The 17918-nt window shown below is 44.7% G+C and overlaps 1 protein-coding gene across 1 annotated transcript in view; it reads left to right on the forward strand.

Annotated features, from left to right (window-relative positions):
- Positions 1-17918, forward strand: part of XYLT1 (xylosyltransferase 1) — a 162614-nt gene that overhangs the window by 43456 nt on the left and 101240 nt on the right. The window contains exon 2 of the mRNA XM_083413406.1: positions 12570-12608. Within this exon, the coding sequence (XP_083269532.1) occupies positions 12570-12608 (39 nt within the window). The remainder of the gene's footprint in view (positions 1-12569; positions 12609-17918) is intronic.

Here is a 17918-nt window from a genome sequence, read left to right on the forward strand (position 1 = left end):
GCAACTTCTCTTCTGCTGAGAACATCAGCTTGGGAAGTGGGAGAGAAGCCAGTCCCAATACCTAGTGCACACAAACACACCACAGCTGTTAGTTGACACCCCACTTCCCCACCCCCCAAAAACAAAGTAGGTGAAGAACAATTGCACATTTTAGCAAGCCTGCAGCATGGCTTGGTGGAGGTGACATACTGTAAATAAGATGCTCTGTCTCCACAGTCAGAGTCAGAAGGAATATTAGGTCAGTTGGTTAGAGTGTGGTGCTGATAATGCCAAGGTTGCAAGTTTGATCCCTGTAAGGGCAGCTGCATATTTTTGCAACAACAATCTGCATGCCTCCCATCTGACTGGGTTCCCAGCCATTCTGAGCAGCTTCCAACAATACAACATGAAACATTAAAAAACTTCCCTATACAAGGCTGCCTTCAGATGTATTCTAAAGGTTGCATAGTTACTTATGTCCTTGACATCTGATGGAAGGGCGTTCCACCAGGTGGGTGCCACTACCAAGAAAGCCCTCTGCCTGGGTGACTTCACTTCTCATAGTGAAGGAAGGTCCTCGGAGCTGGACCTCCAAGTCCAGGCTAAACAATGGGGGTAGAGACGCTCCTTGAAGTATACAGGGCCGTTTAGGGTTTTAAAAGTCAGCACCAACACTTGTGAGTCTGTGTTTTGTTTTTCTTGTCCTGTAAATATAATAATTCTTTCTCTCACGCACATGCACACACACACACAATCCCACTCTTGAATGTTTGAACTGATTGCACTGTGTTACAAACCAGCATGCCTCCTGTTAGGGTTTGGATTTAGGCCAGTGTGAACCGAGAGCAGAGCCCAGCTGTGAGTTAGCTCCCTCTCTCTCTTTCTCTGTGGGAGGCTTAAAACAAGAAGTAGTACTTCTGTAATAGTCCCTTGGGGGAAAGGATAATGAAACAACCAGGCTTCGAGTTAGTTCTCTTTCTGGAGGAAGTATTGCAGGAAGGGAAGCCTTTATACCACTACGGCATTTTGTTTTCTTGTTCCCTTTATCCTCTGACATGAACTGTGACTCAGCCACTGAAAACGATGGGGCAGAAATTTGATTCAGTTCACATTTAAAGGTGAAATCCCCTTTTTTGCCCTTTCCAGAGCAATATGCAAACCAAAATACAGTGGTACCTTGGTTTAAGAACAGCTTAGTTTATGAACAACTTGGATTAAGAACGCTGCAAACGCAGAAGTAGGTGTTTTGGTTTGTGAACTTTGCCTTGGAAGCAGAATATGTTTTGCTTCCTGTTGAGTGTGTTCCATTTGTAACCTGAGTCCCCCACTGCTATGGGAAAGCACACCTCGGTTTAAGAACGCTTTGGTTTAAGAACAGACTTTTGGAACGGATTAAATTCATAGACCAAGGTACCACTGTACAGCCATCCCTTGAAATTCTCTGTATTTCACAAAGCAGTTCTCCAGCCAAGCAACGTGTAGAAAGAGAGCATTTGCTAGGGTTAAATGTGCATTGCAATGCATATATAAGGGAAATAACATATAAAATGCATTATAGTTGGGATATTGTGTATGAAAATGTGTACAATGGGAGAAATTTGCGCTAAAATGCTGGTGTGTTTTCATTCAAACCTTTTTTAAAAGGAAGAATAAGCACACTTGGAAATGTGGAGAACTGAACTAAAGGTTGGGAAAATGAGAAACAGAGAAATCGAAATTGGCAGATTCTCCCAGCCCTGGCTGTAATTCTGCAACAAGCTTTTGTTTCTGAGTGGACAAGCTGATGTTCAGTCAGAGCTATGAAATTCTCCACTAATTTTCTATAAAATGTATTTGTTGGAGAACAAAAAGATGACCTTCAATATACATCCGGAAATTCCCTCTCAAGATACTGTTATGGGTTGCTGTCTAGCGTTCTCGTCTTGGTGGTCATTAATGCGATAATATTGCATTAGTGGTGGATTCATACTGGACCATCCATCCATCAATTCACTTTGTTAGTTCTAGGGTGATTCCTCAGTATTACAGCATTCTTGCCGTCTGGAGGGGCCACTCTAGCATTGTGGTGCAACAAAAACAAGAGGTATAAAAGAAAACCTCAAACTGGAACATTTCGGCAGGAAGTTAGGGGACATGGATTGATGGGAAACGAAACAGCATGTCTGAAATATACTCGGCGTCGAGTGTGGATTTCATGCTCTTTATTCAGCTCATAGTAGTGAGGAATGAAAGTTCCCCCAAAATATCTGCTTTATATACGTTATTTACACAATGGGCCGCACGTGATTGGCTAATTCTGGGATTCTCCTTTAGGCCAATCAGGTTGCGGATTCACTTCCACCTGGAGTTGGATTGGGTGGCTCCTGCGGACCAATCATACTGCTGCATTGTTCTAGGACCAGTCAGACTGCTGCATTCTGGACCCTATTGTTCTAGGACCAATCAGACTGCTGCATTCTGAATCCTATTGTTCTAGGACCAATCAGACTGCTGCCTTTTGGATCCTACTCAACTCAGTACATAACAATGTCTGCCCTGAAAGTTTTGCCGGCGCAAACGGTATCGAAAGCACAATCACATATAACTGCCCCGGTACCATGCTAAGCCACAAATGCCCAATAGAAAGGATGCCTGTAGGAAACTTTAGAGAGTGATCTTATTGATTGTTATATGGGGTGGGGGGCGGGCTCTGGTTCTGGTGTCTTTTGTGTGAGTGATGGCACGTCCCCATTTGCCCAAGCTGAAAATCACCCCAGCTCCCTCTCTGCAGGCTTCTCCAAGTTCTCTTTATTAAACGGTATCATTTGTGTCATTGTCGGGGAAAAGATGGCTTTGCAAATGCCAAGCTGAGTATCGCCGCAGCCCTATTGTGTGTCAGCTCCTGAAAGGAAAGATAAACCTGCTCGTTAATAAATTAAAACACTGGTGATCGCTCTGCCTGTAACATGTTATACAACATAGCTGGCTTGTGTAACTGACAGGTTCAAATATCTCCAGTGGACAGCTGTGTGATGCCGCCATCTGAGGCAAGCAGGGAGCAAAGAGGACCTGGGAGAATTGTCTCATAGAACAGTATTAGTATAGCTTTCCGTGGAAGTTGATGGATTTGAGTACTCTTGGAGCCCCTATGAATGCATCTTGTAAAATAGAAAAATGGTATTTTTGCTCCTTCTTGCCTGCAAGTTCTAGGTTTTCCCGTTTGTGTGTGTCTACAGACTCCAGTTTGCATGTTCCAGATGCTATGTGGCAGCAGTGGGGAAGATTTGACCCTCTGGAGGTTGCTGAACTACAACTCCCATCAGCCCCAGCAAGTGTGGTGGGGGGCCAGGGATAATGTTTTAATTATTACATGGAATGTGCCGCCTCAGATTTCTTGCATTCCCTTTTAAAATGTGTTTATCAGCAGCAGTTTTTTGGCTGGAAGCTGGCTTGTCTTCCTCTGAATGTTGGGCTTGATCTCGAACCTTCAGATTTTAGTTGAAGACTGTTTATGGACGGGGTTGCCCAACTTCTCATGTGACGTGGACTGCAATAGTACTTCAACATGGAACCTGCAGGCTGCCCACTGCCTTGTGACGCGGGAGTGGGGAGCGAGACCAAAATTTGGCACACACACACACACACCCACCCACCCTCATGCTGCCTTCCCAAAACCAGGCAATGGGAAGGAGGTATGGGGGCTGTGTGTGTGTGTGTGTGTGTGTGTAATGTTGCTGAGAGCCACCCAAAAAGGCTGTGAGGGCTGCATGTGAGGGCCACCCTGTGCTAACACATTCTCATGATATTTGTACCTTCTTCAAAAGGATGTTTACGTTAGCTGATGGTCCAAATCTTTTAGTAATAAGCCACATCAATTAGGTCTTTCCATAAATGTTATTGATGTGCAAGGGTGTTGCCAGGCAAAATTTAGAGGACATACAAGGCTGCCTTGTACCGAGTTAAACTATCAGGCCACTTAGCTCCATATTGTCTACACTGACTGGCAGCCTCTCACCAGAGTTTCAGGCAGAGGACGTTCCCAGCCCTGACTGGAGATGCTGGGGATTGAACCTGGGACCTTCTGCATACAAAATAGATGCTGCGTCACTGAGCCATAGCCCTTTCCCACATAACCTCCGGTTTAAGGACATCCATGCACAACAACATTCCATGTTAACTGCTCATAAAACCTGCTCTGTGACTCATCTTGGTGTGTCTTTTGAGTTTTCGGAGGGTCCTGCTGATCATTTGGATAACCTGGCTGTTGCCAAACATCAGCTAACCTTTTCTAGGACTAGACTTGCCTTCCTTCTGCTGCACTGAGGGGCCATTTGGTGGGTAAGCCATATAACATAGGACTCTCCAGCAGGAATCAAGCAACGGAAACATGAGCACGTCTTTTGTTTGCATGTATGCAACAAACCACATTCAGTGAAACCACATTGTTGGGCTAATGTTTTATCACTGAAATTCCAATTGACTTCAGTGTTCATTATCTTCCTTTCTTTGAAGGAAATAAAGCAGTCCCCAACTGCTGCTAGAGATTAATGATTTACATCATCTGGGCAATGGGACGTTTGACCTTTATTTTATTTGATGAGATGATTATTTCAGGATCTGATTGGTAATTTCTCTGCCCTCCAGATATTTAAATGGGATGAATTGTAATGCAGTTTTAAAATCATGAGGAGATTGGGGGTGGGGAGGGAGAGAATGCATATACAGGGCGCTGTTAATGTGGCTTTTCAAAAATACAGATGTGGAAACCCAATTGCAAAGTTTAAGATCTGGTGTAGATTAGTCCTACTCAGTGTAAGGCAGCCTCTTAAAGTGGAAACACAGGTTTCAGTCAGCACCTAGCTGTGAGCAGGGCCCTATGTGCCTCAGAGCTACCCATAAGTTTTCAAATTGGGCTGGCGGCGCTTGCTTTTGAGAGTTCCCTTTCTTTAATATTTCTATGTAGGAGGTTGTCACCTGATGTCTCCCTGTAAAACATTGTCCTGGGTTGTCTCCAAACTATCAGCATTTTGCCGGAGGGATTCAATCACATACATCCCGTTCATCTAACAGGAGTGGCCACCAGGACCATAGAACACCGGTCCTGAGAGATCTGCATTGGCTCCCAGTACGTTTCCAAGCACAATTCAAAGTGTTGGTGCTGACCTTTAAAGCCCTAAACGGCCTCAGTCCTGTATACCTGAAGGAGTGTCTCCACCCCCTTAGTTCAGCCTGGACACTGAGATCCAGCGCCGAGGACCTTCTGGCGGTTCCCTCATTCTGAGAAGTGAGGTTACAGGGAACCAAACAAAGGGCCTTCTTTGTAGTAGCGCCCATCCTGTGGAACACTCTCCCATCAGATGTCAAGGAAAAGGCAGCTATCCTATTTTTTAAAGACATCTGAAGGCAGCCCTGTTTAGCGAGGCTTTTAATATTTAATGCTGTATTGTTTTTAACACTCGATTGGGAGCCACCCAGAGTGGCTGGGGAAACTCAGCCAGATGGGCAGGGTATAAATAAATTATTATTATTATTATTATTATTATTATTATTATTATTATTACTACTACTACTACTACTATTACTATTATTACTATTATTACTATTACTACTATCTAACTGGGTTGTCCCAGCCAGTCGGGGCAGCTTCCAACATATATAAAAACATAACAAAACATTAATCATTTTTTAAAAAAAATCCTCTGCAGGGCTGCCTTCAGATGTCTTCTAAAGGTTGTATAGTTACTTATCTCCTTGGATCGGGGTTCTCATAACTCCATACCCTGCAACATTTCTCCAATGAAAACAGGGACGTCCTAAGGAAAAGTGGGACATTCTGGGATCAAACAGGAAACCGGGACGGCTTCTGTAAATCCGGGACTGTCGCTGGAAAATAGGGACACAAGGACCTGTGGTGTGGCTGTGGCCTAAACTCTGCATAAAGCTTCTTGCAAGCAGATCTGGATGAAAGTTCAATCAACAGGTTGTCTGAAGGGGCCCTTAGGCTTCAACCAGGAATTGCCCCCTTGTGTCATGACACCCCCCGGAGCTTTGGCTTTGCTTTCTCACATGTCCTGCTGTTGCAGTTATGACAGCTGCTCCCAGACTGTTTCACAGGCCTCGGGCTACAGGTTTGTTTTTTTCTGAGCTCGGCTGTCTTTGACACAGAGTACCTCTTGGAAACAAAGCTGCTGGAAACAAAGCTGTTGAAGTGGAAGTTTTTGAGGGAAGGAAAAGAAGAAGGGATGGAGGGGGAGCCTACACCATTGCTTCCCGTTCTTGAAAGGCATCCATTGTGCCTGTCAAATGTGCGTTTCCACCAGCTGTTCCTTTTGCAATAGTGCTGGAAGATGCCCCAGTACTTTGAAACGCTGTGAGTTTGGCCTTCCTGCCTGTGAGAATAAGCCCCCACTTCCCCCCTCTGAACCCCATGCTTTGATTAAACAGGACGTTTCTTAGCGGCGATGGAAGCAAGAGGGTGTCAGGCCGAACCTCAGCCTCTCTCATTTGGCCCACTAGATGCGATAACTTCCGCTTTGACAGCCGCACAAACGGCGACACGTCACCTTACGGCACACGGTGTTTCTTTGCCCATTAGACAGGAAGTGTGGCGCTGGGTGCCAAGGCTATTTGCAGGTTCCCCAGCCGCAAAATAGCTCTCAGTTGTGCAGGAGCGGGTCCAGCTGAGGAGAGAAAGAAGCTATTCTTGTCAGGGTGTTGTGTATTGGAGAGAGGTGTGTGTGCGCGCTTAAAAAGAGAGTTTGTGCACATATATATATATGGGATATTCAGGCATGGCATCTGTTGCCAGCTTGACAAATAGGAATGCTTTATGTGAGTCAGGCGTTGCCCAGGGTTTAACCCCCGAAGCAGAGAGCTGAAGGGGCTGCTTACGTAAACGAGCTCTTTCATTCTTCTTCTCCCTCTCTTGCAACTCCTGCTAACAATATCCCAGCTGCCATTCATGAGGAAGGGTGCCAGGAGGTAGGAGAGGATGAAAAGAGGGTCTCCGTGTTAGACCCTCTTTGCAGAGGAATTGGCAAATCCTGCTTCATCCCCAGCCCCCATCCTGGCCCTCCTGCGAGAAGCAAATAGGAGAAGGAGCAGGGTTCTATTCAGATTCCTTGGTTACTGAGAAAAAGGGGGTATTTTTCCTTACCCAGTGTTTCATTTGGGAGGGAGGAGGCAAACATGGGTCTCCAGCTGTTTTTGGACTACAATTCCCATCATCCCTGACCGCTGGTCCTACTAGCTTGAGATGATGGGACTTGTAGTCCAACCGCTGGAGACCCAAGTTTGGGAAAGCCTGATCTAAAGAAAGGTGCAGTGTGTGGTTTCTCAACTGCTGAATAATGGCAGTCTATACTCTACACATCTTGTGGTTGTGATGAGACGGTCTTCCCAGGGACTCGTTGCAAGTCTTGTGCTTATAACACAAGAAGACCCCTTCTCCTGGATCAGGCCAAAGGCCTATCTAGTCCAGCATCTTGTTCCCCCCATGATGAACTAGATGCCTAGGAAAAGTCCATAAACAGCACCTGAGCATAGCAGCACTCTACCCCCTTGTGATTCTCAGCAACAGTGGAAGGAGAACATAGCCTTGTCCCCCCATGAATTTGCCTGGTCCCCCTTTAAAGCTATCCAGATTGGTGGCTGTCACTCCATCTTGTTGGAGTTGGGTTCCATTCAGTTCAACTGTGGGCTGTGTGAAGTAGTTATTCTTGTTGTTCATCTTTGTTGGATGGCCTTAAGTTCTAGTTCTGTGTGTGTGAGAGAAGAATATTTCTCAGCCCACTTTATCCACACTCTTTATCATTTATCCACACACTTACCATCTTCATACACTCTTATCGTGTCCTCTCTTACTCACCTTTTATGTGATTAAAAAGTCCCCCAAAGCTCAGTGGTAGAGCAGATGCAGAAGATTCCAGGCTCAATCCATGGCATCTCCAGTTGAAAGAATTAGGTGGCAGGTTCTAGAAAGACCTCTGCCTGAGACCCCAGGCAGGTATAACAGGGGTGGGGAACATTATTCAACCTGGTGAAGATTTGCCCCACCCTCCACCAGCCATTTTTCTTAGGTGGGCAGCATTGCCCACATGACATCACCATGATATCAGGTGACAACTTCACATGGGCTCTTTTTTCAGTCTTCAAGAACTCATCCCGCCCTACCACTGACTGTTTTTGCCAAGTGTGGTATAGTAACTGGTCCAAGGTCAGCCCAAGAACTTCGTGGCTGAATGGAGATTTGAACCTGAGTCTCAAATATGAGGTGTGTGTGTTTTGCTTTTGTTTCAGTTTAATCTTTTCAGTTATTCTGTGTATTTGCACATGCACGAGGGTGCATGCACACACACACACACACACACATATATCTTCTGTTCAGTCAGCAGTTCTGAATCTCTGTTCTGTTTTGGACAGGCTCCAAGGCTCCCCGGGACATCAAAACTTTCTGGCAGCAAACCCAAGCTTTGCTTCCACCTATTTTCATTGCTCTCTCCTAGAATTCCATTATCTCACAGCATGTTAAGCTAACACTTAAGAAACATTATTGCATGCCAAGGTCGTAATGGTGGAACCCTGGGGAGCGAGACCACACAATATGGTCTACAGGCACCATGATGTTTGACTTTTCTTTCTCCCTCCTTCTTAGCAGCTTAAATTCTGTTTGGTGTGTGTGTGTGTGTGTGTGTGTATAAATCTTCACTTTTGTTAATTGGCTAGCACCCTTAATTGTAGAATAGAAGCTGTTGTGGTCTATTCTCTTAAGCTCTGTGGTCCAGGGCTGGTGTTTGATGCGAAGGTTATCAGTTTCTAACCGGAAATGTTACTGGAAAAACCTCTGCAGCAGGTGTGAGGAACCTTTGGCCCTCCAGCTGTTGTTGAACTACAACTCCCATTATCCTTTTTTAAGGGTCCAGGGCAGGGGCCACCCATGGGCCCTTCGAGGGCATTGGGGCCCAAGCTGCTGTCCATGTATGCAGGCAGCTCTTCAGGTAACCTAGTCAAAGTCCATTTATAGGTCCATAAGAAGGCTCCCAAACTGGGTAAGAAACGTCAAGCAATCAGAGGGGCCCAGAATTTTCTAATTGACAGGCTGTGTTGAGAAAGTAGCAGCAATTCTGTTTCATGAGTTGAGCTTTTGATTGCTTTTGGAAGCCATGCAGAGTTCCGCGTAGCTTATAGCATAAGTCTTCCTTGGCTCCGAGTTCAAAATCAAATTAGCGATGAATAGTTTCTGACAACTTTATCATAATAATGTAACGGTGATACCCAGTGCAGTGAATAGTTTAATTATTCCTCCTTTTGACAGACGAGTTTGGTGCCAGGAACTAAGTATATAATTGTTTTCTGTCTCTTTGGAATACAGTTTGGGTGCACCTGGAGCTTGCCCCCCCTCTTCCTTTCATGTTGCCTTCCTTAGCTGTTAACAGGGCCTGAACAAAGTCATTCTGGACAGCTTAACCACCCATCTGCCAGACAATGGAATGGTTGGCCAGTAGTCATAATGCCCATTGCCAGGACCCAGGTTTGGGGGACCCTTGGGCAAGATGCCCAAACTGGAAGCCCCTACCTGAGTGGGCTCATTTCCTCCTCACTACCCATTTTATTGCCCCCCTTCCATCTGGTCCAAGTCCATACCACCAGCCAGAGAGAGCAACATTAATATTCCAGCCAGGCAAAAACACTCAAGGAGGGTGTGAAGGAGGACTTGTGAGGGAAGTGGTTTGGGGAGAGGAGGTGTGGCCTGAGGGGAGTTTTGAGAGCCTGAGGTTCCCCACTCCTGCTCTTCACATTTGTCTGGAGAGAGGAACATGCTAAGAGATGATGGAGGAGTTGAGTAGCAGGACATCCTGGGGCAATAATGGGCCCTCTGCAGGTAGCCAGCAGTGCCAGCTCCAACACTAGTCCTGGTAATGGCAGTAGCCCAAATGTGAGTGATTTCTTTGAAGAAGCTTTTCTTGTAACATGTAAGGGCCAGTGTCGTATTTATGTTGGGACTTCAACTGGCGTTCAACCAGCAGTCTTGGAGATGGGGACCCTCTTGCCTTCTCAGAGCACTGCATGGAAGTGCTTGTAAGATGCTCAGTGCTCTCCTTCTCCTTCCACCCAGCTTGTCTCGAGGACCACCCTTCTCTCTACTGATATGGCTTCTTCTTAAAACTCTTTCAATGCCCTCTTCCAGGAAAGTGACCTTAGAAGAGGGCCTCAGAAGCTCCCTCAGACTGAGTCAGACCTGTTTAGCTCAGTTCCATGTAGCTTGACTGGCAAGGACTTAATAGGATTTCAGACAAGGTTCTCTTCCAGCCCTACCTGGAGATGCCAGAGACTGAACCTGGGACCTTCTACATGCAAAGCAGATGTTCTGCCATTGAGCTGGTTTAACCTTCTGGGTCTTACCTGGCAGTGCAGATGTCCCTGTTCAGCTTTGTCACTGCATCCCTGTAGCTTTGCTAAGCAAGACGCTTCAATCAAAGAATCATAAAGAGCTGGGCTGCTGGGGGCTTGCAGTCCAACCCTTGTCATGGCAGAGCTGACAGTCAATTTAGATGGCCCAGTGGTCTCACTTGGTATGATGCAACTTCCTGAGTACCGAATGCAGCCACTGATCATTGGAGGACAGGACACAGCTCAGTGGTAGAACACAGGTTTTGTATGCAGAATGTCCCATGTTCAACCTCCAAGAAGTACCTCGGGTTACATACGCTTCAGGTTTCAGACTCCGCTAACCGAGAAATAGTGCTTCAGGTTAAGAACTTTGCTTCAGGATGAGAACAGAAATTGTGCTCCGGAGGTGCAGCAGCAGCAGGAGGCCCCATTAGCTAAAGTGGTGCTTCAGGTTAAGAACAGTTTCAGGTTAAGAACGGACCTCCGGAACGAATTAAGTACTTAACCCGAGGTACCACTGTATAGCTGGGGGAGACTCCTGTCTGAAAATTGCTGCCAATAGGCATAGATAATACCGAGGACCCAGATAGATCAGCTTCCTGTCCTCACTAGATGAATACGAAAGTTGCTTCCCAGAATTATTAATGTTTCTTTTAGCATGGAATCGTGCAGCTATAAAGCCATGCCTCATCAGGTTCGTAAAGAGGAAGAGGAGCATGACAGTTACCTGTTGCTATTTTGCCGGCGGCTCTTCAGGAGTAGATTTGCAGGTAGCTGCAATAACCAAGATGGTTAGAATTCTTCATCTCGGAGGGAGTGGGGGTGAGCCCCCACCCCCCACGAAGTGACAAGCAGGAACCAACTGTAAACAGAAGCCTTCTAATTCCGACAGGCGTGATGGATGAAAGAGAGAGCATCATTGACCTGGTTTCACTTCGTTAAGCTTTCCAATTAAGCAGGGGTGCGATAGAAAACGAGTCTGCAGGAATATCTGCAGCCATCAAGCACAGATGTTTTGCAGAAGTGTGCATGTTTCTTTTGTACTAAACAAACAAACAAACAAACAAACCACACAACTATTTTCCTTAAAAAAAAGAAAAATCTCATTGAGCTTGGGGAGGGGGCAGGGTTCTTAAATTCCCATCTTCTTCCCAGAATTTGAGTTCTGGAAAACATGGTCATAGTGGCTAGTACGCAGAGTAGTACAGTGGTACCTCGGGTTACATACACTTCAGGTTACATATGCTTCAGGTTACAGACTCCGCTAACCCAGAAATAGTACTTCAACCTCCAAGAAGTACAGTGGTACCTCAGGTTACATACGCTTCAGGTTACATACGCTTCAGGTTACAGACTCCGCTAACCCAGAAATAGTACCTCAGGTTAAGAACTTTGCTTCAGGATGAGAACAGAAATTGTGCTCCGGTGGCTCGTGGCAGCAGGAGGCCCCATTAGCTAAAGTGGTGCTTCAGTTTAAGAAAACAGTTTCAGGTTAAGAACAGACCTCCGGAACAAATTAAGTACTTAACCCAAGGTACCACTGTACTAGCATTGGATACAACCCTTTGCTCTTGGATTATTTCTGACATACATTGACTGAGATAAAAACTTGGAGCTGAACATTTCAGTCCTACTGGAAATTACGTCTGAGGACATTAAGGGGTGGGGCAGGCACTTGCTTCCCTTCCGCATCATGCCATTGAATGGAAACGGCCTTATGCTATGCAGTGAGGAGACCACCAGAACATTTTCAGCCTCCTCTTGAGCCAGAGGACAGGGGATGCAAGCTGCTCTTGATCCCAGTTCTGGGACCGAAGGAGCTCCAGCTTATCCTCAGGAAAGTAAGGAGGCAGCAATTTCCATCCTGTTCTGGATTCATGGCAATCAGCACTGTTTCTATTCTGCTACAGTTCGGCTTCCAATGAAATCTTTTTTCTTCTTCTTTTTTTTGTCTTGCTATTTGCTGCAACCGAAACTTACACAGTTAATTAGATAATAAATTTTAGTGCATTTCAATGAAAGGGAAATGTCAAAAACAAAGCAGAAAAATAATGTAATAGCTTATGTAATGTTTGTGGACTAAAAAAACCCCCCAATACTATGAATATTAATTTAATAATAATAATAATAATAATAATAATAATAATAATAATAATAGGTATGTCTACTTGCAATTGGCCTCTTTGAAATAATCCATTTATTCTTCTGTGTTCTTCTTGCAGGATCAGCCTCTCAATCCTTACAAAGGCTTGGAAACCCAGGTTAGTTCTTTATTATCATGTCCTCTTCTTAAAGTCTTTATTCAAATTCTGGGATGTTCTGGCATGCCCTTCCTTTGAAAGCCAGCAAAGCCAGGATGTCGCCTGTCATTACATCTCGACTGTGCCTTGTTGAAAAGTGTACATTTTGTCAGTTCTAAGGATGTCATTCCCACCTTGGAGGTGAAGCAACCTATTTGTACCGCACTTTCTGTATCGTCTCTTTATTTCTTTGCTCATCCTCCCAGACAGATGGCACGTTTTGAAGGAAGACAATGGCGTCTCTTTTCAGATTTTCACCTTCAGTGTAAAAAAATGCATCACGTGTCAGACGTTGCTTTTAAGGTCACCACAATGGGAAGTGTTTCACATATTCAGTGAGAGACAAGTTCAGTTTATTTATTATTTATTAAACAAAATTTTGGACCACTTTGCACCATAAAGCCATTGAAGTGGGGAGAACAGAGTACAAGACAGACAGACAAGCTCTAGGCATAATAAAATCAGTTCAGCAAACTCTGAAACAATAAAACCATCCATACAAACTCTATAAACAACAAAACAATTTCATCAGGCTTCCATAAATGACTGAGTCATATATTTGCAGCCCTTTGTGTGATGGTGTCATTAAATTCCCTTCTTCATTTCTTTGATTGGGGGGTGTGACAATTATCTTGGTGACAGGGATGCAGCGAGATGGCACAGATTTAATCCGTTTGCCTCAAGTGTGTCTGATATCATTGGCAGCTAGAATAAGTATTTCTGCCCTTGCCTCCTGATCTCTTAGGGTGGTATCCAAAGCTAGTCCTACTGAGAGTAGACCCATTGAAATTAGTGGCCTTCACAAACTTAATTTCAGCAGATCTTCTCTGAGTTGCCTACAACCTTTAACTCTTATTGACAGATCTTCTTTTTATGCCATTGGCTTAGCTGCTGTGATGTCACAGCAGCAGCTCTTGGAAGCTGAGTGCTAGCTACAGTCCACAATGAAGCTGCTGTTAAACTGCTTCACCTTTTGCCCATTGGCAGTAGGTTTTAGAGGTTGTTAAAAGGAACTTGGCTTGTGTGGTTTTCTGTGGCTATTTCATAGCCGCCTGTTGAAGAGGGAAGAGGATGGTTGCAGCTTGTGCATAGAATGGCTTTAAAAAAGTGTACTGGTGGGAGTGGTGTCTACCACAACTTTACCTCATCACTGAGTAAACACAACCAGCGCTACTACGGGGCAAAGACCTATCCAAAGCTTTTTAGATGTGATTTCCATTCTGTCGAGTGATTCTGCCGATGCTACTTTTGTGATTTTGTGACCTCAGTTTATTTTGTCATCAGTGGGTGTAGTGTGTGCGTTGTTGTTAATCATTTTATTCATTTTTTTAAACCACCCTGAGAACATGATTCAAGGCAGTGTAAACCTACTTTAGAAACAAAAAAAGGGGGGGGGTTAAGAGCAGCATGCCTCTTAGGAATGGGGGACAAATTCAGTTTAATTTGAATATAACAGTGAACCTGCTTAATAATTCACACTTTCTGGAACTGTACAATGCAAGCATCCTTCAAAATAGGAACTTATTTGCATTTTCCAATGCTGTTCTCCAGCCCAATAAATGTGGGGGGAAATGCGTGTAGTGAGATCAATGGGCAGGGAATTCCAGAGAGTAAGTCCTGCTGCCACACTGTAGCTTGGATTCCTTGGAAGCGTGGAACAAAAGTCATGTGGCAACTGTAAAAAATGCCAGTTATCCAGTTGGTCACATGATTGCTAATGGTGGTGGTTTGGGGAAAGGGAGCCAAAATGGCACCCAATCTCACCGAGATTGGTAAATGGGTCTCAGTTCTTCCCTGAACACAGCTAGGTAGTGTGCGCATGTATGTGTGCATGCATACAGTTGACTACAGTAGACATTTAGCATTTTAGCATTCAGGAATTGCCAAGCCTGAGGCCTGTGGTTTTCCATTTAGCCACAGAGCGTGTATAAAATGTCTTTGGCATCTGCCCTTCTAATTTGCCTTCTCCGACCCGAATGTAGTTCAGCCTTCATGCGTATTAATTCCTTGCTAAGTGAGTGCCAAGGCGAATGCCAGCTGGCTTTCAAAGACTCTGTGGTCCCCCCCTTTTTTTTCCAGGAGGACATAAATATTTCCAGAAGGCAGAAGAAACTGTGCTTACACACTCACACATGCGCACCTGTTCTTAAATAATTAAGATAGAGATTAAGTGTGTGGTTCTACATATGGATAAGAGCAAATGGGGGAATTGCTGGGTGTGTTTCAGAGCCGGGACTTCTCAGCCAACTGTTTTGCTAGTCTCTTTTATTTGAGATCTATTACGGGGGCCGGGAAACAGCTTTTCATGTGCGCCGTCTTTGTACCTTGCGGTGCTGAGACCGAGTCAAAGCAGTTCAAAAGCAGGAACTGAGATCAAGGAGGGCTTACCGGGGAGACAAAACTCAAATGATCGTGTTTTGCATGTTGTGAAAGGGCCAGAGTTTGAGCATCAAGAGAGATGATCATCGGAGGCAAAAAGATTTGGTTTTTGCTGCATTTTCTTCTTCTTTTCTGAAGCCATATTTCTCATGTTCAAAGCTGGCAGCAGAAAGTACGGAGGAGGAAATCTCCCATGGCTGTCAAGCAAACTCTGCATTGGGTTCTGATTTAAACTATTGCACTTACTCCCATGTGTGTATGTTTTGAAAAGAAGAGCACATAGCAGGTTTGAAATGTTCAATGCAGCTGATTTTTTGTGTGTTTGTGGTCGTGTAGCAATATCTAATGTAAATCTATCAATTTTCCACATCACACACAAAACACCATATTGCACAACACATCAACCACTTTGCTTTAAAATATTGTATCAAATTCTTACAGTTCACTCCAGTCTGTCGTCCCCCCGTCCCCCCCGCATATTGCCATGAGATCTCAGGAGGTTATAAACACAATGTTCTTGATGCATATAATCCAAAAATGTTTGCCACACATTATAGAAAAGATGGGGGTTAGAATTCCCTTTGGTCTCACAAATCTGGCACGTCAGCTTTTCAGCCAGGGCTATTGTTCATGCTCTGAATGCAACTGATTCTTGAAAGGTTGTAAAGACCTATTGCCTCTGGCTGCAGAAGTTTGAGGAATAATGGTGGTACTAAGCCAGGAATAGTAAACATGATGCCTTCTAGATATTGTTGGACTCCAACTCCCAAGATCCCCAGGGAGCATCAGCAGTGGTCAGCTGCGATGCATAAAAATAGGATGGGGGACACTTGGCGTGATAGGAGTACAGGTGAAAAGGACCTAGGGGTCTTAGTGCTTGACATGAGTCAACAGTGTGATGCAACAGTGAAAAAAAGCTAATGGTATTCTAGGCTGCATCAACAGAAGTGTTGTGTACCAGATCAAGGGAAGTAATAGTATCACTTGGAGTCCTGAGTCCAGTGCTGGGCACCACAGTTTAAGAAGGATGTTGACAAGCTGGAATGTGTATAGATGAGGGCAACCAAGATGATCAAGGGTCTGGAAACCAAACCTTATCAGGAACAATTGAGGGAGCTGGGTATGTTTAGTCTGGATAAGAGGAGACCGAGAGGTGGTATGATAGCCATCTTCAAATACCTAAAGGTCTTTCACATGGAGATGGAGCAAGCTTGTTTTCTGCTGTTCCAGAGTGTAGAACCCAAACCACTGGATTCAAATCACAAGAAAGGTGATTCTGACTAAACATCAGGAAGAGCTTTCTGACTGTAAGAGCTGTTGACAGTGGAATAGACTATCTTGGAAGGTGGTGGGCTCTCCTTCCTTGGAGGTTTTTAAGCAGAGGTTGGATGGCCACCTGACAGGGATTGTTTAGCTGTGGTGGCTGCATTGCAGGGCATTGCACAAAGATGACAGTTTGGGTCCCTTCCAACTGTACAATTCTGTGATGCCATGATGGGTGTCATAGTCCAACAGCACTTGAAGGGCTGCCCCTGTGCTAAAGGACAGCAAAGGAAGGGTGGATAAAAAGAAATCTGATTTCCAAACTCCTCTTATAATCCGTATGTCCAATACTTGTGAGCAGAAATTTCAGGATAAGAGCATCATGGGACATTGCTAGTTGTCCACCAGCTTTAGTTTGCTGCTGGCTATGTTTGGGGCAAGGGGCTGTTGCACAGTGGTGGTGCATCCGCCTTGCATGCAGAAGGTACCTGGTTCAGTCCCAGCAACTCCAGGTAGGGCTGGGGAAAACTGTCTGTAACCCTGCAGAGCCACTGTCAATCAGTGTAGACCAGGATTTCCCAAACTTGGGTATCCAGCCGGTTTTGGACTATAGTTCCCATCATCCCTGGCCACTGGTCCTGCTAGCCAGGGATGATGGGAGTTGTAATCCAAAAAAATCTGGAGACCCAAATTTGGGAAACACAGGTATAGACTGTACGGAGGTAGATGGACCAATGGTCTGGCTTTGTATGTATATGGCAGCTTCCCATGTTCTTCAGAGTAAATGCAAGAAAAAATCAAATCAGTTGATGGTTTTCCTTTAGGTCTTCCATTATCTACTCTCCAGATGAGTTAGTGATTATCAGGCCATTGCTGATCTAGAATATGTTGCCAGCAAGGGGTGTGGGTGGATGACTGAAAGGCAGCAGTTAACCATGCAGTTTGTACTATTAGACTAATAAATTGGATTTACTGGAAAATCTTACAATGATATAGTATTAACTCCCAACTCGTTGATGCTTCCAGAAGTCTTATTAACGTCAGTTTCATAAATATTCTCCCTTTCCATTTTTATTATTATGCTCAAGGCAATTTTCATCAAAACTGACAAACGTGTAACAGCAATGAACACATCAGCCTGTGAAACAATTACACCACAGTATACACAGAACAATGGAATAAACTGAAACTGTTCATAATAATAAGACAGTAGACATAAATATCAAGACACTGATATCTGGTAAAAGAAATTATTTTTTGAAATATTACTCAGTATAATAATCAGTAAAGTCAACCACATCAATCAGTTTATAATTCCATGTTCCCAGGGATTGGCCTTTGCCACCCAGCAGTGGAGGGGGAGAGTAGCCAGCTTCTCAGCCTCCCATATGGCAAGAAATGCTTTGCATTTGCATGTGAGACTGAGAACTTGTGCAGGAACTTAGGAGCCAATCAGTGTGCACACTGGTATAGCAATCATCACAACGTTCCATTGGCAGAAGAGGCATTAGGCTGCACCATTAGTGAGGAGGAGTGCCCTTCCTGATCTCTTAAGGCAGTGTTCCCCAACCTTGGGCCTCCAGCTGTTTTTGGACTACAACTCCCATCATCCCTCGCTAGCAAGACCAG

This window comes from Podarcis tiliguerta (assembly GCF_965153285.1).
Source record: "Podarcis tiliguerta genome assembly, chromosome: 14".
Taxonomy (NCBI): domain Eukaryota; kingdom Metazoa; phylum Chordata; class Lepidosauria; order Squamata; family Lacertidae; genus Podarcis; species Podarcis tiliguerta.